This window comes from Sceloporus undulatus, chromosome 3, assembly GCF_019175285.1.
Source record: "Sceloporus undulatus isolate JIND9_A2432 ecotype Alabama chromosome 3, SceUnd_v1.1, whole genome shotgun sequence".
NCBI lineage: Eukaryota > Metazoa > Chordata > Lepidosauria > Squamata > Phrynosomatidae > Sceloporus > Sceloporus undulatus.
The window spans coordinates 203,006,310-203,032,765 of record NC_056524.1 but is presented as its reverse complement, the minus strand read 5'-3'; the positions used below and the strand labels follow the sequence as shown (position 1 = coordinate 203,032,765).

At 40.0% G+C, this 26,456-nt stretch overlaps 1 protein-coding gene across 3 annotated transcripts in view; it reads left to right on the top strand.

Annotated features, from left to right (window-relative positions):
- Nucleotides 1–923: 923 nt before the first annotated feature.
- ACSL5 (acyl-CoA synthetase long chain family member 5) overlaps nt 924–26,456 on the top strand; it is a 37,172-nt gene continuing 11,639 nt past the window's right edge. Inside the window, exons 1-9 of one of the 3 annotated variants that reach the window (XM_042460188.1) lie at nt 924–1,079; nt 18,870–19,058; nt 19,390–19,498; nt 20,556–20,620; nt 20,698–20,799; nt 21,375–21,474; nt 23,145–23,323; nt 25,371–25,403; nt 25,509–25,560. In XM_042460188.1, coding sequence (XP_042316122.1) covers nt 18,903–19,058; nt 19,390–19,498; nt 20,556–20,620; nt 20,698–20,799; nt 21,375–21,474; nt 23,145–23,323; nt 25,371–25,403; nt 25,509–25,560 — 796 coding nt within the window. In that variant the 5' untranslated portion in view covers nt 924–1,079; nt 18,870–18,902. Of the gene's footprint in view, nt 1,080–4,399; nt 4,536–18,869; nt 19,059–19,389; nt 19,499–20,555; nt 20,621–20,697; nt 20,800–21,374; nt 21,475–23,144; nt 23,324–25,370; nt 25,404–25,508; nt 25,561–26,456 lie in introns of those variants that run through there. The other 2 variants (XM_042460189.1, XM_042460190.1) reach the window with 2 other exon arrangements.

The following is a 26,456-nucleotide window of genomic DNA, read 5'->3' as shown; positions in this document are numbered from 1 at the left end:
AGATGTCTGGGTAGATGCAATATTGGGCTGTTATTAACTATGTTCACCAGTGTTTCTAGTTGTGCCTTCTTCCAAGGCAGGGCAAATAAACTTAAAAATGTCAAAAGTGCAAAACCACTCCCTCTTCAAAAAAGTAACCCACGCCAGAATCATTTAAGGACTGAAGTTATGTTCTTGCTCTGCTAAGATGTAAAATGGCTCTCCCTGTTCCTAGAAATAAGCAGAAGGTAAGAAATGCAATATCTATCCTCTATACAGCTAACAGTCTACGTGTAAAACAAAATGCAAAGGATTTGCATTAATATGATATAGAAAATAGCATCCTATTTTCAAAGTCAGCCTTGGTTACCCATACATTTGTACAAATTACAATCATATATGTACATATCTGGGAGTAAATCCCTTTGCTCATAAGAAGACTTACTTCTGAGTAAACGTGTCAGATTGTAGTATAAGGCATTCACATCTTATGGAGGCTGACTTGTGGAGTCCTCATTGTCTATCCCACACATAAATGCAAATGTCTCTGACAATCCCACTCACCTGGGATACTTAGGTTATATGAGTACTGCAAACGATTACAAACCTTTGCTACATCTTTCTGGGTAATCCTTTCCTGCATATTTTTTCCTACTTTCTAATTTAAAAATACAAAATTCACCCAGATAATGAAGGGAGAGCAAGTTGCTAAAGTTCTATTAAGGTGGTGGCCAGGTTTAAGGCATGCTGCCTTTTCCAAAGTTGTGCTTGGTTTGCAACTTTAGGCATACTCCTGAGTTTATAAAACTATTATGTAAGCACTGCCCAATACCTTTTGCTAAACTGATGTTTCACACCAGCTCAAATTACTCTGACTGTTTGATCAGGATAAGTCCTACCTTTGAACCTATCACAGGCGGGTTCAAAGACTGCCTAGGTAAACTGCTGTCTTTTTATTAAAGAAGCTTCAGGGCAGAGAATAACCAGCTAGAGCTCAGCCACAGAAATTGCTTATGAAATTAGCAGATTTGAAACTCTCAGTACAAGACCAGGTGGAATAAACTTACGTGCACTTTTGTGTTGGTGTAACCGGACACAAGGTAAGCCTTGCAATTAGCTTCCAGTCAAAAGCTAGCAATGTTAAAATGACCATTCTTGCTATTTAAAAATCATGGAAAACCAAAATGGCTGGCTATTGTCGCATTTATAAGCATATGTAGATTTAAAAATCTTCTTAGTAATTAACTGGAGGAACACAACCAGTTTATGAACTCATGGATCTTTCATTTTAAATGAAAAAAATATTATTCCAGCACAAAAATATTTTTAGTATCTATATAACATGATTTTATATATTCACCAGGATATATAAACATGTTAATGTTTACGGTGCTATAAGACGGTGGGTGGGTATGTCTTGGTTTGTTGTAAGAAACTAGAATGGCAGACCCCTGTAGAATTATTCAGTCAATGAATTATGATTTCTATACATTTTTAAGGGTAAAATGAAATTTGTCATGGTTCAAAAAACTTCAATGTATGCCCCTCACCCTAAAGTCTAGAGAGAGGTTTACTCTGTACTGCCATCTTCCAGTTTTGCCTTATTTACTAAAATATAAAATGCTACCCTATGTCACAAGTGGTGTACAATTTAAAACAATTTAGAACCGCTTACAAATATAAAGCAGTGAGGAATCTAAAAATAATTATAAAACCTTCTCAGTTCTGCTACTATATGACATGCCTGATTTTGAAAGGGAACTACAACTGGCCCTTGGACATAGGTGAATGTGAGGCTGGTTGGGTGGGTGACCTGGTATCACTTGAAGAATTGCTTTGTCCTGAAGAATCTTTTGTACTTATATGTAGAAGCAATCTAAGAGCAGCTTCTCTCTGACAGTAAATTTTGATGCAGTTAATAAGTCCCCCTCCCAGTACATTTCACAAGCATATGTGTCAAACATCCTATGTTGTAGTGGTATTACAACATAGAAAAAATAGTTAGGGAAAAAAAGAGCCAGCATGGTGTAGTGGTCTGATCATTGGACTACAGCTCAGGAGATCAGAGTTCAAATCCCCACTCAGACATGGAAGCCCACTGAATGACCCCACAGTTGTACACAAGTCTACAATCTCAGTACCAGAAAACCCTCTGATAAGTTTGCTTTAGCATACTCATAAGTCAGAAATGACTTGAAGGAACACAATAGCAAGAGATAGAAAAAAGTTAAAGAAAGGCATGATTAGAATGAAGAACAGTTGCTTTGGGTCTACACCCAGGAATATATTTCTGTGCTATTGAGTCTCCTCTGTCTTCTTAGGTAATGTATCCTCATTAGAAGTCATGTACTCCATGTGATTTTGCCTGAAGTGCTATGTTCAGCCTACTATAGGTTTCTTTATTACCTATGTATAAATCTTTATAATAAAGAAACTGTGCCTTTAAGATAATGTTTAACAGAGATATTACAGAATTAAATTAACAGGTGAAGCTTTCCCCATGATTGCCTCCATGCTAGGAAAAGAGTATTCTCCAAGATGTGAGATCTTATCTGTTCTTAAGGTCAAATTTAGCCCATGTTTTACATACCCTAAGTATGCTATTAAACAACACCCATTTCTTTCATATGGTTATTGTTCAACACCAATATAACACTAGACTTACCAACTTTTGCAACTTGCTCCTGTACCTTTAACAGCCTGATTAGCAAAAGTTTAGTAGGCATTTGTAGGTATGATGAGTAATAGATGGCAAATTGTTCCTGTACTATATTTCTCTGTGGTCCAAAACACACAGCAGAAATAATACAGTTTGAGACTGCTTTAACTGCCCTGGCTCAGTGCTAGGGAAATCTGGGGTTTGTAGTTTACTGTGGCACTAGGGCGCTCTGATAGAGAAGGCTAAATGTTTCACAAAACTACAGTTCCTAGAATTCCATTGCATTGAGGCAGCACAGTTAAAGTGGTGTCAAAGTGGATTATGTCTATATTGTGTTTTGGACTTATGCAAAGTTACAGGAGCAGAGTTAGGAAAAGATTTGGCAACTTGGAACACAAGTTCCAGTGAAAAGATACAAAATGGTATACAAAGGCTTAGGCATGAATCCCATACCCTCCAGCTGTCTTAGTCTGGTAGAGACAGTCCCAGTTAATCCTGCCATCCTACTTTTTCAGTTGTTTGAAAATGTTCCCATTTCTTTCTCCTCTTTTCTTTCTTTCTTACTTCAGTTGCTACAAACTCAGTTCAAATTGCAAAAGTAGTTTGCACTACACTAAGTCAGCAGGGGAATAGGGGAAAAGAAGGCAGAATCCTGCCCATTCCTGTAGATGCATGAAAAAGCAAGGTGTTGCAGTCTCTCCTAGATTCTGTTTTTCCTCATTAATAACTTATGCCACTCTCATGTTGCTTCATCATGAATGTCATGCTTTTCATCTGTGAGATGTTGCAGAGCATGGAACTTCTTCCAGCACCCTACCTGAAGGATCTTGCTTATCTCCTGAAAACTCTGATGAACGTACGTTTCATCTGCACAATGTTGGAGGCTTTGAAATCCTATTAGTAGTTCTAACTAGAGCAAGCCTATTGAATCTATTGTAGAATGGTAAGTCAGGACTTACAAAAATCCCATTGATTCAAAGGGTCTGCTCTAGTTGGATCTATCAACAGCATTCAACCCTTCTTTTATATGTAACAAACTATGGTTTTGTATTACATGTTCAAATCTCTGAATTGTGTACTCCCCCTTCCTTCCAGTGTAACTATAGGGACAAGATAGGAAACATTTGCATCTGTTTCCCATTTTATGCAGTTTTCATTATGTCTGAACATCAACGCTGTGGTTCTGAGATGACTTGCTGAACCACAGTTAAGACTAACTAATTACAGTTTGTTTGGGTTTGGACATAGCTACAAACTGAAGCATAAATAAGGTTTTCAGTTGCCCATTTGGTAGCCACATCGGAGGGAGGAAAGTGAAATTAACAACTAACTAGTCATAAATTACTTGGAGTAAGAATGGCAAGTCTTACTTTTGAGTCAATCTGGATAGGCTCATTACCTCTTTGGTTCTAAGTATTTTCAGAATGAAGCCCTTTTCATCATAGAGAAATTTATAATGGTTTAGGTACAGGCAGCACTCATTCCATCATAGTACTGCTTTATCTCTGAACAGGCAGTGATTTTTTTTTTTAAAGAGACAAGATGGGGATGAAGGTTTAAAGATGTGCAAGGCAAATATCTTGCTAGCAATACACGCTGTCACTTTTAGATGAACTGTGGTTAGCCACTTCCCTTCCTGTTATGCTACACGTATTTTCAAGCAGCTTGACCTCACTCACTTTTGTGCCGAAGTAAGCCGGATTGCGTTTAAGAGGCTTTGCTCTAAGGGAGCCTATAACAGCATCCCTGAGAACAATCAGTCACTTCCTGTTAGAGGTTTGCCTCTGTTGAGAGCTTCCCAGCACTTCCTGGATGTGTCTGTTATTTAAGGCTGTGTGCCTGCAGAGTTTGCTGCAGGCTTATAGTTTCTGTTTGGTAAGTGGAGGTTTTTCCATTGGTAAGTGTTTGAAAGTTGTGGGCTATTTGTCATGAGGCTTTTCCTGTGTGTTTTGTGTAGCAGCTGACTGTAAAAAGTCATCTGCTAGTAAAAGCATTTGCTAGATTTTGCAACTGTAACAACTTTCACTGGGGGGAAAAAACCTCTGGGCACTCTTCCCACTCTCTTTGCAATGTTGTTACTATACTCTTACACTTTCTTCCCGTAGAAGGTGTTAATATTGCTGTTACTACTGGAGTTTGATTATAGATGCCTAGCTAAGAGTGAGTAAGCTGCTTTCCCCTGTGAGCATTGTAGTGCAATATTGAACCTTGCTTTTTAGTACCAATTCTAATACTAGATCTGTATGTTTTCCTGTGTTCCTGAAGCTTAAAACCTACCATCTGTCTATTAAGGTTGTGCAATACTTGTCTTTTTTTCTTTTTATTATGTTCTGAGATAGTTCTAAAGGCCAAGGCTCTGATTATTACTTTATGATATACATGCATGATCGGTGTGGTTGAACAAATTCTATAAACTGGGTTTTTCCTTAATTGTGAACGAAAGGAAGTCTTGCTGCAAAGTGTATCTTTTTACACCCCTATTTCTGTACAAAATGAAGCTAGATGTTTATAGTTAGTGAATAATTTCTGGAAGCTAGTTGGGAGTTCTTTGTCATTCACTTGAATTAGAAATAATTGCTTTAAGCTTTCTTGAGTTAGGAATGTGATACTGTCCTATATCAAGTGAGAAGGCTTTCCCAGCTCAATCTAGAATCCTATTGGTTCTCCAAGATTTCAGATGAAAATCTTGTCTAGATCTACTTGGAAATTCTAGGGTCTGTATCTGAGACTTTCCATACAGTTACCTTGATGGCCTACATCTCCCAGAACCCTGTGCTAGTTGTGCATTGTTGTTGTTTTAAAGTAACTTTCCAGGCTCTGCATGTGAAGTACATTCTCAAGGCCTACTTGGAAGTGTTAAGTCTGAACCTGGGATTTTCCACAGTTTAGAAGAGTTATCATGGTGGCCTACAGTTTCCAGCCTCCCTCCATCCATCAGCTAACACAGTGGCTGTGCTTTTTGGGTGATTATGAGAATTGTGGTCCAAAACATAGCTTTCTCCAGTTCTGCTTCTGGATAAAAAACAGATACTCTTGTTAATGAAACAGTTTGCTGAAGGGCTCAAATTCTGAGCAATCTTAATACCTCTCCACTTTGATTGGTTTGCCAGCTGTAAAGACATCTGGAGCATAGTACAGTTGGCCCTTCTTATACATGGATTTTTTATACACAGGTTTAATCATCCATGGTTTGAAAATGGTCAAAAAAGTATACATTTCAAATATCAAACCTTTATTTTATTTTCATAAGGGACACCATTTTGCTATGTCATTATATTTAATGGGACTTGAGCATCCATGGATTTTGTTATCCACAAGGGATCTTGGAACCAAACCCCAGCATATAACAAGGGTCCACTGTATGACCATGATGATCTGTTCTCTTGTAACATCCTTGCTGCCGTTACTGCAATGCATTAGACATGGGCTTGACTCTGAAAACTAGCCAGAAGCTTAAGATATGTGACTGCCATAAATTTTCATGGTACAGCCACATTTATGTGTATTTTGGCAATTTAAATTATCTCACTGGCTGCCTATTCACTTCTGGGCACAATTCAGGTGCTAGTACTTACTTGTAAAACCCTAACTGATTTGGGCTTCAAATACAAGAAAGAATGCCTCTTCTTGTAACAGTCTTTGTTTAACTGCCAAAATGCTACTTAGGTGCCTTCAAGAGAGGGCACAGTACATGTAAATGAATGAAAGGGTTTCTTTGTCAGTGGTGCTATGAAGCACTCCTTCTTATAAACTTGTGTGTAGCAGCTTATAGGTGATTCTTTCTGATGGCAAGCAAAATGGATTTTGTTTACCCAGGCATTTCTACTTGCATGAGCTGTTTTTAAAGAAGAATTTAAGAGGTTTGATTGTTTTCCTTATGTTGTGATTATGCACAACCCTGAATTTCTGAACAGAATAAAGGATATTAAAAGCATTCCCCAAATACAAACATTTGTTAATGTCACTCATTACTGAGGAGAGTTTACTTTTCACTGTCTATATTCCATATTTGCACCTAGTGAAAAGTGACAAAGGTGGAAAACATAGTTCTATTTTTTTTTAAATAATGATAGTTTTGTTTTGTTGACACAGATTGATGGTGATCTTCCCATAGGATGTTCTTGGCAAGATTTATTTGGAGCAGGTTTGCCATTGTCTTTTCTAAGGCTGAGAGAGTGAGACTTGCCCAAGGTTCATGGTTGAGCAGGGATTCCTACCCTGTTACCTTGGAGTCCTAAACTGCATTTGCAATAATCCAGGTTGACACCACATTAACTGCCATGGCTGAATGCTATGACATTCTGAAAATTGCAGTCTGATGTGGCACCAGAGGTCTTTGACAGAGAAGGCTAAATGTCTCATGAAATTATATTTCCCAGAATACTTTGGATTGAGCCATGGCAGTTAAAGTGGTATCAACCTAGATTATTTCTACAGTGTGGATGCTGCCCCAGTCAAACACTCAAACCACTGTTTCTCTTCAGGATTCTACAATGAATATGTTGGAGAAATACTTCTCCCTTCTGTTATTTTACTCCTGGGACTGAGAGAACATATCCCCTTGGGCAGGTGGATAATTTATTTCTTCTGGCCCTTGCCAGCAGTTCTGGAGGAAGTGATGGAATGTATCAGGGATCTTAGCTGGTTGTTTTGCCAGAACTTCAATGTGACTGTTGCTGCTCCAACGGCTGATCTCCGAAGATTCCACAATGGCAAGGGGATATAATCTTCCTCACATCATGAGAGAGTGGTTCAACAGCAAGGATCAGGTAGTACCCATCTACAGATGGGGGACATCTTTTTGGGCCTCAAGCTAACCCATAGCTCTTGGCTCTTTGTAGCAGCAGTGGTGGCTAAAATGAGATGGGGAGATACAGGCCTGTTACAGACGGCCAAAATAAAGCTGCTTCGGGTCTCTTTGGAGGCATGCTATTTAAATGATGCATGGGTCCTAAGAGTCCGGAGGTCGGGCCAAAGCCACACTCCATTCCTAAGCACTGGAGTGCAGCTTTGGTGCAGTTTCCGGATTCTTAGGATGCATGCATCATTTAAACAGTATACCTCCAAAGAGACCCGAAGCAGCTTTATTTTGGCAGTCTGTAACAGGCCACAGTATTTTAAAATCCCTTTTCAGGCCTTTCCAGAGATCAATATGATGCACATACTATAGAACGAGGGCAATTGGAGATAGGGGTACGGAGTAGACTTATTCTTCCTTAATATACATCAAGGCTTTCTTGGTGGTGGTACTCCAATTATGGAACTTCCCTCCATTACAGATCCTCCAGACTCCTGACACTGGAACATCAAGCACAAACACCACTGTTCGTAGAAGCTTTGGAAGAATAAGCAACTGGTTGATTTGTCTTCTAATGCTGCTTGTTTGCATTGCTTTTATTGTACCTTAGCCAACATTTATCATTACTTTAGTTTTTTTCAGCTAGTAATTTAGGTACATTTAACTTGTGATATTAACAGTAAGTTTACGCTATGAGAGACAACGAGACATAAATTAATATGATAACTGTTACTAAGTGTTACTGGTATCTCTTGCAGAAGCTTTTTTGCCTTAAAACATGTTCAGCAACCTTCAGCTTGCTACCTTCTATCATTAGCTTGGTCTGTAGTAAGTTGAAATCTAAAAAAAAATCTGGAGGGCACAAGTTCAGGAAACACTGCTTTGTATCAGGTAGTTCTAACAGTCCACTCTGATCCCATATACCTTCTTAAAATCAATAGAACTTAAAATGTGCTTTAATACCATTCTTTAAACATGGAAGCCATTTGCTTTATTCTCATAGCTCATCTAAGAGATCTCAAGTGTAGGGTAGTATTTGCTGAAGCATCAACTAACCTTTAGACCAAGTAGCTAAATTTAGTGAAGACAAGAAAAAGATAACCATATGGTATTCCGAGTTCTACTGGCTTTGGTTGTTCAGGTTAAGAAGGAATGGAACTTTACTTGGATCAAGTGGGACTCGAGAGATAATATATGTTGTAAGATCACTATTGCATGAACTTTACCTTCCTCATTACTTGTGTGATCTCTTCACTTTTTGTTAAATAGGTCAAAAGGGCTTCCTGTACTCTTGGGAAGGTGTGAGCTGCTCTTGAATATGCTAACAAATCACTAATGTGTGTGTTTAAGGGCAAAAGCCACAGTCCACAGAATATTATGCAATAAGTAAAGGGGCAAAGTGTCCTTCCATATCTCTTGAAACTGCTGGAACCCAGCAAATTCCTTGCCAGACATTTGAAGTGTGTTTCTGGAACTGTGAACTGCTTGAACTTCATATTGCTGATACTGTCATTAAGCTTAATAAAAAAAAATAATCTGTATCCAAAGGAGCAGACTGACCCAACCTTTTCTTGAGCAGGTAAAGGAGGAAACTATATAAGTGGATCAAAGTAGGCTCCAAAGGATTGCTAGCTTTAGTAAAAGTATGTTACCTCATGACTTGGCAAAGCAGTATCAGTTAAAATCCCACAAACACATGAACTTTGTATTGAGTCAGGCCATTGGTTCATCATGCCCAGTCTTCTGAGATTTCTTCTTCCATAAATGTATGCTTGGAAATAACATTGATAGGTTTTGTGGGGTGTTTCTTTGAAATATTAAAATTACTATGGAGATGGGATATGTTTTGTAAAGTGTCTGTACTTCCAAACTTCTTTTAAAAATAAGATCATCATACTTGAACTTTCAATCAGTATGTCTTCCAAAATCAAGCAGGACCAAAAGCAGCACATGGAAAATCATTAACAACCATTTTAATTTCCAATAACATCTTATCATCCAAAGGCCGCATCCTGGTTATATAGCCAAGATTTAAAACCTTTCATCCATTCAGATATGTTGAACCACAGCTCCTTAATTCATAACCACTGACAATTTTTTGGTTGGGATACTGAAGTCCAAAACATTTAAAGCAGTGAGCAGGCAACCAGCTCTCCAGCTGTCTTTGTTTACAGCACCTTTGAGCCCTAGCCATCCGGGCCAATGGTAAGGGGTATATGTATAATAGAGTCCAAAAACTTCCAGATAACCACAGTTATCACCTCCCCACCTCACAAGTCACTGATATCTAATTTATAAAACAGGAGACAATGGACTTGTGCTTGCCTTCCTATGTTAAAGTGTAGAGGTGGATAACTGCAGTGCCTTGCAGAAGTATTCAAACCATCTCCACCCTTAGATTTTTTTTCACATTTGGTTGTGTTGCAACGTGAAATTGAAATATTAAATTGGCATTGTTAGTACTTGATACATTGTTTCCAGCTAAAATACACAAGACACCCAACACTGTGAAAATGTGAAAGTACGCAAGTTACCTTGACAAGAGTTGTGGTGTTAAATCTCAGTAAACAAAAAGAAACTGACATTTAATAAAATGTATTTATACCCCGCCTCTCCATTAAGATTGAGATGGCTAACACCATTAAAATACAATAAAATACAATGTCCCAAAAAAACCACCCACCCACCTACTCACTGCAACTTCTGGTTGCAGAAGTTTTTGCACACTTGGTAGAAGCACCTTTGGCAGCAGTTACAACTGTAGACCACCTTTGATAAACCTGTATTAGCTCTGTGTATCTGGTTCCCACTGTCTTTGGCAAAATAACTTCAACTCTGTTAGGTTGCATGTTGGCAAACAGCTGTTTTCAAGTCCTGCCACAGATCTCAATTGTATTGAGGTCCAGGCTTTCACTAGGCCATTCTGAGAACGTTCAGGTTCTTGTTTTTAAGTCACTTTTGCTCTGCAATAAGGGCCACTAAGCTAATAGAAGGTGAATCGCTCCCTTATTCCCAGGTTCCTTGCAGTCCTGAAGCACAGGGGCCCAGACAGGACAGCCTCAGCTTGGATGTTGAAGTCCCCCAGCACTACTGGAGTCCAACACCAACCCTGAGATTATCCCAATTAGCTCAGGAAGGGAGACTGTTGAGCAGTGGGGAGAGTGGTACATCCCCAGGTCTTGTCTGAGGCTTTACAGAAAGACCAGATGGGCAGAGCTCAGAGAGATTAACCTCTTCCCCAAACCTCATCCAGCTAGGTCTCTGTAATACATGCTAGGCAATAATCCAGAATCGCGCATAGAATCATAAAATCATAGAAGAGACCACCAGGGCCATCCAGTCCAATCCCCTGCCACGCAGGAACTTTCAATCAAAGCATACCTGACAGATGGCCATCCAGCCTCTGTTTAAAACCTCCAAAGAAGGAGACTCCACTACACTCCTAGGAATCATGTTCCACTGTCGAACAACCCTTACTGTCAGGAAGTTCCTCCTAATGTTGAGGTGGAATCTCTTTTCCTATAGCTTGCATCCATTGTCCCGAGTCCAGTTCTTTGGAGCAGCAGAAAACAAGCTTGTTCCCTCCTCAATACGACATCCCTTCAAATATTTAAACAGGGCTATCATATCACCCCTTAACCTTCTCTTCTCCGGACTAAACATATCCAGTTCCCTAAGGTGTTCCTCATAGGACATGGCTTCCAGACCCTTCACCATTTTAATCGCCCTCTTTTGGACACGCTCCAGTTTCTCAACATGCTTTTTGAATTGTGGTGCCCAGAACTGGACACAATATTCCAGGTAGGCCCTGCACAAAGCAGAATGGTGTGGCATCATGCCCTATGAAGAATAGGCTTGTTCTCCTATTCACTGACCTTGGCATTTAACAGTAGAGTTTTCATCCTAAGGGTGCTGTCACCAAGGCTATCCATGCTATTTGAACTAGGAAACAGTTTTAGGGCAATGAGCACCCATTGTGGGAGAAAGGTAGGATAGAATTCCTTGAAATAAATGGATATTATGCTCCCCTCTTCTGTGATATTGTAACCATCTCCTCACTTCATATCTAATTCAATGGCTGCTCCCTGAATCTGTTAGCCACCTCTCTCCTCTGGAAAACACATTCTTCTTTTGTGAAGTTGAAGGCTTTCATGGCCAGCATCCATAGTTTTTTGTGGGTTTTTTGGGCTATGTGGCCGTGTTCTAGAAATTTATTCCTGATGTTTCACCAGCATTTGTGGCTGGCATCTTCAGAGAATGCATGGCGAAACATCAGGAATAAACTCTTCTAGAACATAGCCACATAGCCCAAAAAACCCACAAAAAGCATCCTTCCTTCATTGGACAGACAAAGCAATTGCTGTTAAAACAATCATTAGCTATACAGACAGGGGGTGGTATTATCAAATAACCACTTTTGAAGGACAGGCCATTGTCCTTATATATTCCCAAAGTGGCTCCTTGTGTAGAGAAGGCAGCCAATCAAATCAAAGGTTGGAGAGAATAAATAGTCAATTAGTGACAGTTCCAAGTCAGATAAGGTTTCAGTTAAGTTCAGAAAGGGACAGTTGTAGTGAGGTTTCCAGAGAGGAATGAGGTTAAAGTCCAGAAGTGAGGGACTTAAAATCCATACAGAACTCAACCTGAGGAAGTTAATGTAGAGAAATATCCTGCAGGATAGAGATAGCCAGAGAAGCTAGTTAATTAATAGGAGTTAATTAATAGGGTTTTAAGGAAAATAACCCAAAAGAAGGACAGTGTAACAGTAGCCATTGTTCTCTCAGGAGAGTGGAGGAAGAGGAACTGTAACTGAAACAAAATAAAGACTAAGGCCTGGTACAGACAGGCTTTACGTGGCATCCTCGTCATGTGCTAGGGTTGCCTTGGGATCCTCCGCCCATATGTGGCCTAATCCTAGCATGTGATGGGGGAGTAATCATGGCGGCCTCCTGTCCACATGGGAGGCCACCATGATTACATCACACGTGCCGTGTTCAAATGGCGCAGCGCATGTGTGACATCATTGTGCCATCCCAGGCCGCTTACAGCGGCCTGGGCATGGCGCATGAAGGAGCTCCGAAATGGAGCTTCTTCTGAGGGCATGCCTCGTTCCCTCAGCCACAAAATGGCTGTGGGAATGACGCCAGGGGGAAAGGGGGCCGAGCGGCCCCTTTCTCCCCTGGCTGCGGCTCCCAGGGTGTCCTGGGGCATGAAGCCCCAAGGACACCCCTTTTCGGGAACATTTTGCCACTTCTCCCTGGTCTTGAAAAGCGCTGGATTGGGGCCTCTGGGCTGCCGGTATGGCTGCCCTGGCCCCAATCTGTGGAGTAAAGGGGTGCATGCAGGCCACCCCAAAGAGGCAGTCTGTACCCTGCTCAAGAAAGTAAAATCAAAAAGTGAAACAAGTAAGACCATTGTATGAAGTAGCAATTGTCTAATCCATCTTCTAGTAGTTAAATACTGTTTATAAATAAAGTTCCATTTTCATTTTAACAAAACCTTGTTTGCAGCTTGAGTACCATATATACTCGACAATAAGTCAACCTCATGTATAAGTTGAAGGCAGGTTTGGGGGCCAAAATTATGGATTTGCTATAATGCATGGGTAAGTCAAGGGTAAAACCTAGGGGCATATAGCAAAGGGTCTAAAGGATGAAGCAAAGCAAAACTATGTCAAAGAACTTTAAAAATTCCAGCAGACATAACTCTTTGTGCTTACTCTTAAGGCTGGATGAATGAGAGAGCAGAGGGATTCATTGCTCCCAGGATAGATTATACTCTTGGTTTTCACCAGGAGATGGTTCCTTCTTTTAAATAAGAGTTAAGATACACTATGTACATTGACCTGTGGATAAGTCAACTCAGGTTTTTTGCGTCAATTTTTTGACCTAAATTTCTAGACTTATACATGAGTAAATACATTATATATCCACACTACTAATATAAAGCATTTTAAAACAAAGTTTAGAGAAATTTTTAAAAGGGGGCAGTAACAAATTGGTGGCGGCAAAGGGATAAAAAAATCCCTTTGGGTTGCCACAATAGGAAAATAGTTGGGTGAGTGGGACTCATCTTGGCAGTCCCCCAAAGGGGTGACTTCCATTTGGCATTCCCCCATTTGGCAGCTGCCCCACCAACAGTGGACCTATCCCTCCAAGAGACCTGCTTTTATGTCCCAGACAGACAAGGCAGTTGTGCTAGTTGCTGAGCAGTACCTTCTGAGTCACAGTCTCAGTCCTGCAAAGAGCAAAGTCCCACTAGTGGAGCAAAGGTACATGCCTTTTGGAAACTCTGAGGTTCGCTTCTTCCACAATGTCTAGATTTGTGGCACTTCCAGGTGATAGTTGTGTTATGAACAGTTTCTGCCATATCAGCTGCAGATGCACTATACAAGTAAAAGAACAACAAAACAACCCCCTTGCCCCCAGGCTTACAAAATTCTGGAGTTGCACTGAGCTTATTTAAGCATGTCACAACAAAGGGGATGAATACTTATGCAACTAGTGTAAGTGCCAGTTTGTTTTTTTAACTTTTGTACCACAATAAAACATTTTACTTTCACAGGTTGAGTGTCTTGTGTGCATCGTGTGGCAACAATACCAATTAAATCCATTTCAGTTCCAGGTGTAATACAACAAAATGTGGAAAAATGGGAGGGGGTGTTTCAAAACTTATGCAAGATACTGTCATTTGGCATCAACAGTAACTACAAATAACATGTTTACATGTTTCAGAAAAGGAAGGGTAAACAGCTACTAGCCCATCTCTCCCAGCCCTCTTGGACAAACAAACATAGCACTAAGTTTAAATACTTTAAATGGGGCTTGGGAGCCCTCTCGTGGTTTAAGCTGCTCAATGGCCCAATTCTCAGTATCTCCCAAATATAAATGGGCACAGAAGCTTGCTCTTCTTGTACAATGTGGAGAATCCTCACTTCACTGTTGGTGCAGTTTTACCACCTGATCTGTACTAGTGCTTTCTCTAACGATTGCCCCATGTCTCTGATCTTACCAAGGTTTTCTAATATTTCATTTAATTCTGACCAATATTATCAGAGTAATCATAATACTTAACACGAAAAACTGTATATGGTGAATATAATGTGTAACCTAGATTAATGGTTTCTTAACTCTAGTTTAGGAGCAAACATTTGTGGCACCCAAGATATTCTTGGCCTGCAGCTGTCATAATGACATGCTGGCAGGGGCTGATGGGAGTTGCACTGCAGTACTATCTGAAGGGTCACAAATTGCCCATCCATGTGCTACTCAGGTATCACATAACTTTTCACTTAAAGTAATACTTCCAAATTCACTTCTGAGAACTATGTGGATATAGGTGAACATGGTCCTATGTGTATGGGTTACACTTTAGCTGTTGAAGGAGAGATATGTGGGAGAACATTCGATAATTAAGGTGTATATGAGGAGAGATAGAAATAAAGACTGCCTTTCCCAAGACAGTTTCAGTTCTGCACATCCTGATCAGTACTTGGGCTGTCTAATTTTCTTTGCATGTATGGACTCATGTCTACTCCACTAAGCCTAGCTAATTAAAACAACATAATTAACTACCACAGTTAAAAATATTGAAAATTTTACTTTGCCATTACTTTTAAATCACGTGTAAATATGGCAGACAAATCGCTGTTATTCAGGTTTGTGTGAGGATTTCATATTTTCAAAAGTGGAGAATTAATTTTTTTTTTCCAGTCATGCTTCCAGTATTCTGCCTAGGGATTACTTGAGGGGAAATAATCATATTTTTCTCCATTCATTCAAAAACGGCCTCAGCTAAGGATAGTGTTTATTCATGGATGCACAGGGGAAATAATGGACTGGATGAGGAAAAACAAATTGAAGCTGAATCCAGACAAGATGGAGGTGCTTACTGTCAAGCATCCTAACTTGGCTTTGGAAGTGTGTCAACCAGTCCTGGATGGGGTTACACTCCCTCTGAGATACGGTGTTCACAGCTTATGAGTGCTTCTGGATCATGCTCCAAATGACTGCTCAGATACATGTGATGACCAGGAATGTTTACTATCAGCTTTGACTGTTATGGTAGCTGCATCCCTTCATAGAGCTGGAGGACCTAAAGATGGTAGTGCACTCACTGGTAACCTCAAGGCTAGATTTTTGTAATACTGTACATTGGGTTACCTCTGTACCAAGTTTGGAAACTTCAGTTAGTTCAAAGCACAGCCCCCAGATTTGTTACCCATACATCCAGGAGTGGTCATATCACATCTTTTAAAGCCCTACATGGTTTGGGTTACCTATGGGATTGCATCCTCCCATATAATCTGCCATGCATTCTCACATCCTCTGGGAGACATTTACCCCAGTCAGCCAGAACTAGGTTGGCAGCTGTCACCCAGTGGCAGCTGCTTCTAGACTGTAGAATGACCTGCCAACAACATTAAAGACCAGTCTGTTCTGGCTGCCTTATCCAGACATTATTTAAAATTGTAAATTATGATTTTTTAAATATGGATGATTTTTAGTGTATTTGTCTGTCTTATTCTTATAAATGGATGACGTGTGTTTTTAACTGATGGGGTGCATTTTTAACTGATGCTGTATGTTGTATATTAATCTGTTGTTGTTTCCCACTTTGATCCATGCAATGTGGTGGGTAGATGATGATGATGATGATGATGATGATGATGACTTATCAGATCACCTACCTCAGCCTCATTTAAATGCCCACAGACCCCTTCCTTCCTCATTTTAACTAAAGACATCATGCAATCACTGACATCAAAACCAGCTTAGTTTGCCTGACACCATCTCTTGCTTGATACCTCTGCACTGTACTTCTGCTTTTTAAATGTTAAAAAGATATTCAAGTTGGAATGTTAGCTTCCTGAAAAAATAGCAATGCTTTTTTTTCTTTTAATTTTGGTCAATTTTTATTCTAGCCCTGTGGTGGCGAACCTATAGCACACATGCCCTCTCTAGCATGCAAAGCTGTCTCTGAGGGCACATGGAAATAGTTGAAGGCATGGAAGGGTAGGGTAAGAGGAGGAACAAAACAAAAGGTGACAGGTACATCTGCAGTACTGTCCACATCAGATGTGCCTGTCAGCTTTTGTTTGGGTTGGGGGTGTGACAATGGAACTAAGGGACGGTCTGCCCGTTTTCCCTCTAAAGGGAGCCTGCAGCAACCAAACCATGCGGGCTCCCTCCACACCAAGCACTGTGTTGTGTCAATGATGCAAGCACGGTGCCCTGACATGCGGATGCGGTGCTGTGCTTGCGTCATCATGGCGGCCCTTGTATGGACAGGAGGCCGCCATGCTGGTGGCATCCATACAGACTAGGGTTTGGGAGTTTGCGGTTGCTGCACGCTCCCAAACCCTAGAATCAGCCCCTTCCCGCCTGTCTGTCTCGGGCCTGACTTGATTTTTTTGAAGAGAGGGGCAATTGCTAGAAGAGAGCATCTGCAAAGTTTTGACATTTAAAGTTCAAAAAAGCCCCCTCAGAGGCCTAAAGTGACCTATGGGTCTACAAACATGGTGAAAATGCCCCTGTCCGCCCTAGAAGGCATTTGGGAGCAAACATACATTTCTGGATGGGTACAATGGGAAGGGGCATGCTCGCCTTCTTCATTTGCCCACTCCTACTTTAAACTATCTCAAGCTTTCTAACAATCTATTAACTTGCCTTTTCATATCAGTCACAATCTATTCCAATAAATGAATGTGGTGACTTAAAATTCTTATGAGCAGCATGTAATAAATTGGTTGAGGGAAGAAGGTCAATTACTTTCCCTTGCCATTGAGCCCCCATATACTCTCAGTATCTCTTGTTATAGAATTGGGGAGATCTGGGAAGAGCAGAAATTTGAGTGGTATGGAGAATTGAACAGAATGGACAAAGTCTTGCTAAGGATCTGTGGAGGCTGCATGATTACAGGAAATGCAATCTTCTTTGTGAAGTTTGGTGGATATATTGTTGAATCCTGGCCTGTGTATTCATATGGAAACTTTACAGAGTTTAACACTACTTCTAAACAGAGATCCAGCACACTTTAATGGTTTGAGCGTTGGACTAGGGTTCCATGAGACCAAGGTTCAAATTTCTGCTCAGCCTTGGAAACGCACAGGGCTACCTGGGGCAACTCACACTCTCTTAGCTTTAGAGAAAAGTAGTGGCATATCTCTTCTGACTAAATTGCATCAAGGAAACCCTGTGACAGGGTTGCGGTATATCCAAATTGACTTAAAGATGCATAAATAACAAAAATGTCCAATTAATTGTGCATAGGAGTGCAGACCAAGGGAAACAATATGACATCTGCAGTTTGCATTGTTGCTCATATGTATTGTATTGTTTGTCTTCATGTTGGCTGTTCCCAGACTGTGGAATTGTCTACCTGGAAGGGTAGTTGGCACCCGTTCCCTCTCAATTCAAGGAATGATAATGACAAAGATCTTACTATTTAGATTTTTAGCTACTAACTGCATTGTTGCAAAAAAGTTGTTTAAATTGGAGGAGTTTTGCTGTCCCTTTGACTTCATTATTTATTTGAATGGTTTCTAAACTATTTTCCATTAGGTTTTTTTTTCCAGTATGATTGCTTGTCTCTTTTCAAAGATTTTTTTTTTAAAGTCTGAATTGTGTTAGCTGCATTTTGTTTTAACCTATGTTGTAAGCTGCCTTATGTCCCATATTGAGAACAAAGCAGGACGTAAATAAATAAAAACAGGTAGTCTTGGATTTGGCTGAGATGGATAATCAACAGCACCAGCTTAAGATCTGTCATGACTGCGAAGGCTTCTACTCCAACCAAATGTGGCTGTATAACATTGGCACTCTATATAGCATTATTGAAAGCCAGAGAGGTGTAGAAAACCCTGGGTGACCTTGGGTGAGTTGCACTCTCTCAGCCCTCGAGGAAGACAATGGCAAACCCCCTCTGAACAAATCTTGCCAAGAAAAACTCCTGATAAGTTCACCATAAATTGGAAACAACCTGAAGGCACATAACAGCATCAATAGCATTATAGCATGCCCTCCATATCCACAGATTATTTATCTGTGGGTTCAACCATCCATGGTTTGAAAATATTTTTTTTAAAAAATTCCCAAAAGCAAACCTTTATTTTGCCATTTTATATACAATTCTGTTTAATGGGGCTTGAGTATCCATGGATTTTGGTATCTATGTGGGATCCCGAAAGCAAATCCCATCAAAGGTCAAGTGTATTATTTACCAATAATAGCATCAATACACATGGTTCTTATTGCCTGTCATTTCTGATCTTGATATACATTGTGATAGATTGGTTACTTTTTGTCTAGATGCAAGCTTATCTCTTATGGCATTGGCCCAGGTTTATTGTAACATGTGAATCTGAAATAATTTTATTCCGCTTTTTATGGAAAAGTAAAGCATATTCACGACTTTCTGCCCCTTTTACTTTAGGCTTCATTAGTCTGCCAGCACTGATTGAAAAGGATGATTTGGATACTTCAGCTATTGTTTTCACCGCTCCCAACTCCTGCTTTGATTGGCCTTATTACATTTGGAACAACAGTCTTCCTATGGCTGATAACCAAACCAAAACCAGTTGCACCCCCGGTTGACTTGAACAAGCAGTCCATTGGCACTGAGGTAAAAGCAAGGTCATTCTGTGAACTTTAGGTTCAAATGCATGAGTTTTTGAGCCCCTGTTCATCATTAGATATCTGCAAATTATGCTTCTACTCATAGGCTTTTTAGCTTTTTCAGAATCTCAAAAAGGGATCCTGGCAAGTCTGAACCCAAATTGGGAAGATGGCATTAATAAGACCATCACTAGCTGCACTGCTCTCATGTTTATAAATTGGCATGACTGCTTTCATCTCAGTGTAAAAGAGAAGACTGGCATGAGTACAGATCATGACAAAAAGCCTGAATGTTGACTGGACCTTATACAGATGTTAACCTCAGTTTTTGCATATAGGGAGGAGCTAGAAGAAGTGTACTTGTACCCGAAGGCAAGCTTCTTTCTTATTACTATGAAGATGCAAAGACCTTGTATGAAACTTTCCGGAGAGGACGTTATGTATCAGGTAAGCAAGCAGTTGGCTTTGAAATCTCTACTGCTAAACCAAAGGGACATAGTCATTTTCATCTTGTGATTTTATCCGCATTTTGATAATGGACCTTATGCCAAACTTAGTTATTGGAGGGATAAGTGCCTGCTAAAGAAGCTATGTATAAAAGTGCTAACAATAAGATTTTGTCAAAACATTTCTTTGCTGCTGTGCATTACAAGGAAAACATTGGTTCACAGTGGTCATCCATAATGATTAAATTATTCTACTTACAGTGATTGCTAGCTGTGATGATGTGCTTCTCTCAAACAACTGGTTTTTCAGTTGGATCCACATGAAATCTAATATGAATTCTTTCTGGATCATTTTAAGCCCCCTTATAGCATCTGAACAACTGGTATGAAATGAGAAGTTTTACTTCCATTTGTTGGAACATGAATCTTGAGAGCGAATGATAGGCTATGACGTACCTTTTATGATCTTTTTCACACAATACAGTTATTAGCACTTCAATACCATGGTGCCATCCTGTGGAATCCTGGTTTTTGTAGTAAAGTGTGGCACTGGTGTTCTTTATCAGAGAATGAAAAATGCCTCACAAAATTACAAATTCTAGGACTCATAAGGATGGACCCATGATATCAAAGTGCTATAACTGCATAGTGTGAAAGAGACCATAGAAGAAAACACTTTACTTCCAGTGTGATGTGATGGGGCTATGCCTAAATTTGATCAGAACACTAGTTCTGAAGGAAAGTGAGTAGACAGTTTCCCTGGTCAAAACTCTAATGTGGAGCACCCAGCTGTTTTTTCAAGCCTGTGGGGAGACTGGGCAAAGTGAACATAAATCACATATTGTTTATCTTCCTCTTTACACACAAATTGGACACAGTTCAAACAGCAGCTCTGAAGAAAATGGTTAATACCTCATAGACCTCCCCCCTCCCAAATGAATATAGTGAGCTAGTCCCGAATTTCCTGAATCATGTGTAGTTTGGCCCATAGCTAGCTGTCAGTTTAAATAGCCACTTCTGATTTCTTTTAAGATGCTTAATCTTATTTTCTTTTGCAGAAAATGGTCCTTGTTTAGGATACAGAAAACCAAAGCAACCATATCAGTGGCTGTCCTACCAACAGGTTGGTTATAAAAGTGTTTTGGACAAATAATCCAAAACCTCTTGCATATAGATGCTGACTTTCTCTGGTTTTTCTAGGTTCTGGACAGAGCTGAATACTTGGGATCAGGTCTCATACACAAAGGTTGTAAACCTTCATCAGATCAGTTTGTCGGCATCTTTGCTCAGAACAGACCAGAGGTAATTTATTCTAGACTCTAATTCAGGTATAGTAAGAGTATGCCTGAGTTTGCTACAATGTGGGAACAGCTGAGTGTTTCCATGATGGATCCATGTATTATTATTATTATTATTATTATTATTATTATTATTATTATTAATTTTATATAGCACTGTAGATTTGCACAGGACTGTAGATAAAAACAATAAATATATAAGAGTAAACCTGCCTATGGCGTACAATCTATTTTACAAACTCTATTTTTCTGGTCTTTTCTTAAGGAAAATATCTGCTGACTATATAGCTAGACATAGTATTTGATGTGCTAAGGATTTCCTAATGTAAACTGTACAATGCTGCAACTCTCTGTATAATTTAGGTGGTAACATCTAGTTGTCATGTCCTGTCTTGGTCATTCTTCTAAAGTTTCTTTGTGTAGCAGTTAAAGCTTTGAAGTTTACAACCTCAAGCCCCCAGTGTAGAACATTAATACCTGGAGCCCAAAGGGAAGGGTTACTAACATGTGCCTAATATTAAATATATCATTCCATATGCTAGCATAAATGTGAAGTTACTTTTCCATTTTCTCTCACAGTGGATTATATCTGAGCTTGCCTGTTACACCTATTCAATGGTGGCAGTTCCTCTTTATGACACACTGGGTCCAGAAGCAATTGTGTACATTATTAATAAAGGTAAGCATCTGCTCTCCGTATTTATGAAGAAAATCCATCTCTTAGCAAGTGACTATGAAAAGTGAAATCTGATTGATCCTCAATAGAAATGAGTAGGTTTTTTTCCTCGGTTTAGAAACTTTGCTTTTTGAATGCCAGAACTCTGATTAACTCTGGCTTAGAAAAAAATTATACCTGCTTCTTTAGTGTATATAGAAGTGGCTAAATGATGTTCAAGGCCAAAATTTGTGGGTGGATGACCCCCTGGCCTGGGCATTCTCTGTTGCTTTAATCCAATTCCTGCTTAGTTTGATGGAACAACGTTACTTTGAAAATAGGAGTGAATTATGAGAATTGAGCAATGAAAGATCTTACATGATAACAGTTCTGTCAGCTTTTGGAAGTGGCTTGTCATAAATTTAATGAAGCTGGCAGTGGCAAAAAAAGGGTTCTGAATAAACTAGGTTTAATCACCTGTTCTATTTCAGTTGTTAAATGCCCCCTAATGCTTTTCAGGAGATGAAAATCTGTTAGGTTAAATCCTGAGAGTAAAGCTTGTCAAAACTAAATGTACAGGAGAATTTATCTCTTGGGATATAATAACAGTAATGAGTTCTCTGTACTAGTCTGGACAAGCTCTCTTCTCATTTCAGAGCATGGTACAACTTGCAATTATAGCAGGTAAAGACCCAAATGACAGAAACTTGTGTAATGGTAACCTGACGGTCTGTTCTTAAGTTAACTAAAGAACCTTAGAAGGAGTGATTAAAAACTGGAAGTCACAGAGGAAGATATCTGACATCTTCTCCCATCCTCTCCCTCTTCCAGCAGCTCTGAGCAAAGAAACATGTATTAGAAAGCTTGTCCTTTAGCATAACGTGTGTAAACATAATGGTTGGCTTAAGATGTAAAATGTCTATGCCATTTCTATAGTTTGAATCACTCCCTTTCTTAACAGCCTTTGCAGTTAAAATTGACATTGCACATTTCAATGCAGCTTGTTTAGTTGTAAGTGTTCTTGGTAGTGCTGGTATATATAGGCCAACGGTTGGAATCATATAGCCCTCTAGATATTGTCAGGGCATAACTCTTGGCATTCTTCATCATTGGTTGTACTAATTACCTCGAGTGGGAGTAGTACTCCTGATAGGAAGGCCACATGATTCTTACATCTGCTGTAGGTCATTGTTGTCTCCAAAGCAAGAGTAAGGTACCTGTGATCCTCCATAACATGTTGAATCCAAAAACACTTGGAGGTCTGTTGGTCCCCATCCTGGCTCTAAAAAGACCAATATAAGGCCTGCATTCCTGATAATGAATTTATGAGCAATATCAATTGTCTGTGATTCTTTGTGATGAAAACAGACATCCATGTCTTGTTTTTGTGAATCACAGAGGTTACTGGCCCACATGAGTGCCACAAAAATGTCAGCCAAAATATCTTGTATTGTTTTTTAAAGAACTCAAGGCTTGAAATATGAGCTTCCGCAGAAATGGGATCTCTGTAAAATGTTTATGGAATCTGGATGTAATGTAAACAAATGTGAGAATTTTTAATACATTCCTACTTGCAAATGTGTCAACAGGTGGAGTCTCTTCAGCAAGCTGAAGTTATACTTACATATCTCATGTATAACTTGGTTCCTGTGGACAAGATGCAGTTTTTTCAATTGTGACTTGTATTCTTTCAGCTGACATATCTACAGTGATCTGTGACAAACCAGAAAAGGCACAGGTGGTTCTTGAGAACTGTCAACAAAAGAAGACACCAGGACTGAAAATAATTATTCTGATGGATCCTTTTGAAGACAATCTAAAAAAGACAGGAGCTAAAGCAGGGATTGAAATTATTTCATTGCGAGATATTGAGGTACTGCAACCTGTTAGTGGTAGGATCTTCTCTATTTAGATGCTCCAAAAAATAAGCTTCCTTGGTGTGGTGCAGTTGAGTAATTTAATTTATGTCCTAGGTCTCTCCCAGCACAGATTTCATGGCCAGTTTGAATGTACAGATCTCCAAGTATGACTTGGAAGTCCACATGGAAACAAAGCCTGATGCTGAGCAACTTTTCATAGAATTCTTTAACGGCCTAGTACTACATTCCATAATCAGCCTTCTGGATGTCTTGAACAACAACTCCCTCCATTCCCAGCCAAATATATTGTATTATTTTGGTGCTTGGAGATAATGGGAGTGGTATCATAGCACATTTGGAAGATACTAGGTTGGGGAAAGCTGACCTAGCATCTTACTTTTAGCTGTTTTAGTTAGTTGTAGCTATGGCTGTTTACACACTGGAAAGATAACTATCTTAGGCGGGTTACAGACTGCCAAAAAATACATATGGAATACGTATTAGGGTTAGGAAGGGGCGGTGCTTCTGCACCCCCCTAACCCTAGTACGTATTCCATACGTACAACATGGCGGCGCCCCTTCCACATGGGGGCCGCCATGTTTACGTATCGGACGCATAGTGTCCAGACGTGTTGCGGCGCCTATGACGTCACGAATGCGCCAGCGGCACCTCGCGACGTCATAGAGGCGCCGCAAGAAGGAGCTCCATTTTGGAGCTCCTTTTTTGCTCCGCACAGGAGCCGCGTGGTGTGGCTGCTACAGCTCCCTCACAGAGCAAGTGGCGGCGGCGGCAGACCGCCGCAAAACGGCGGTATGTAACCCGCCTTAGCTCCCTGTCAATTTTATAGATTATTGTTATGCTTGGTGTTGAACAGTTTCTGATGTGATCTGTGAGCCTCTTCATCTACATATATTGATGATATTCCATTTTTATAGACAATGTAAAGAAAAACATTGTAACCTTTTAATGCAGCAAACACAGAGGAGACAAGCTCCATGTGCTAAAAGATGGTTAACTGTTTATTAGTGGGCTTTTTAAACACTAATAAACAGTTGACCATCTTTTAGCATGTGGCACTTGTCTCTTCTGTGTTTGCTGCATGGCTATGTGCTTTCAGTCCCTTTCCTATACTGTAACTTTTTAATGCCCACACCATTCTCCATGCATTTGCCAGCGTGGCACTTTTTATAACAAACCTAGCCATAAAAGCTAGATCTTAACTCCTATTTTGGAAGAAAGATGAGATATAAATCTAATAAATAAATAAATAAATAAATTTTCATTTATCTATTTATTTATTTATTTTCCAGGATTGATATCCCACCTTTCTCCCACAATAGGATTCATAAGTTAAAATTGAAATGGTCAGTGCACCAGGCAATTGTTGTCTAAAGATAAGAACTGTCCCTAGGTTGATTTCTGTGTCTTTTTAATGGCTTGTAGTTCAACTGTGTGTGTGTGTGTGAGAGAGAGAGAGAGAGAGAGAGAGAGAGAGATCAGGATTTTCTCTACAGTTGTGAGTATTATGAATAGAAGTTAGTTGCTGGTATAGATGAAATATTTCTAATCAAGATTTGTCAAATTTATACAGTCGCTCCTCCATTTTCGCAGACATCAGATCCACGACCCTTGCTTACTCACAAGGGGCAAATGGAGGGGCTAATAATGGGGTGCATGCCCACAGCATGTGCGCGTGGGTATTTGCAGGCGCACCCCCCCCCCATTCAAGCCAATGGTGCTTGAATATCTGTGATTTTCATTTTTGCGAGGGGGTCCGGAACAGATCCCATGCAAAAACGGAGGGGTGCCTGTATATGAAGTTTGGGGGGAAATTATTTCTTTGAGTGACAACTTCCAGGATCCTCCAGCCAGTATGGCCATTGGAACTTGTAGTCTAAAACTACTTTTTCAGTCTGTACTTGTCTTCAGAACTTCATTCTACACTTTTTTGCTTCAGTCATCTATAACTGAACAAATCAGTTTAGAGGCCATTTCATGTGCCACCTATTCTCATCCCTAGAATGAATGGCATAATCCTGTTTTTTCCCCTCCCTTTATAGACACTTGGAAGAAACAACTTGAGCAAACCAGTTGTAAGTACTCATTTTTACAGTTTACGCAATAAACCATGCCTATTTATCACCAGGTATGACGTGATGTATTTGGTTCTACTCAGTACTCACATTATCTAATTTCAGCCTCCCAAACCAGAAGATCTCAGTATGGTCTGCTTCACAAGTGGAACAACAGGTGGGTTACCTGAAGTAATATAATTGTTTGAGTCATCTTCAGGGCCAGCCACACACAGCGTGCATTGCAGCAGCCTAACTGTGGAGTTACAGTGCATGGACTACTATGGCTAAGTTATCATGTTCAGGAAAGGCCATAGTTGGTGACACCAAGCACTCTGAGCCACTAGGTCTATATGGCCTCCAGTGACAAGGATGGATGTAGGAGTATTCCTAGATTACACACACACCCAATCAAGGGCAGGCAATCTACCTAATGCCCAGACCCATCAGTCCATAAAACCTCCATCTTTTCATGATTCAGCTTAAGTTCAGTTTCAGTTTTTGTTTTTGTTTTTGTTTTTGTATTTTTTGGCCCAGCATCTAGGCATTGCCTCAGGACCTTCAGAACCCAAGCTGACTTGAATAGCATGGAGAAGTAGAGCTAAGTGTCTTCAGCACACTGATGGCACCTGTCCTCAAAACTCCTAAAGACTTCCCTGGTGGCCTCATATAGATGTTCAGCATAGGAGTTAGAATGGAACCCTGTGGCATCCCACAGCACAATGGCCAAGGGGCTGAACAGGAGTCTTTCAGTACTGCTATGTGGAACTGCTCTTAAAGAAAAGATCACATGTTGCCAGCTGTAATAGTAAAATGCCCTTGTTTGTGATGATGCAATATATTTACATGCCCACAATGTTCTTGCTTTCTAAAATGAATTGTTAAACCAGTCACTTCATGCCTGCAGTTACATGGCCTTTATCCAGAATGTGTTCCATATCTGGGTTGGGCATACCAGACTTGTTTCCTATGCACACACCTGCCGAATATGCAGAAAAGTGTGCTTACAATACAAATAGCACATTTGCAAGAAGAAACAGCTGCTTGGAAGAGTAGTGGGATGATGGAATATTT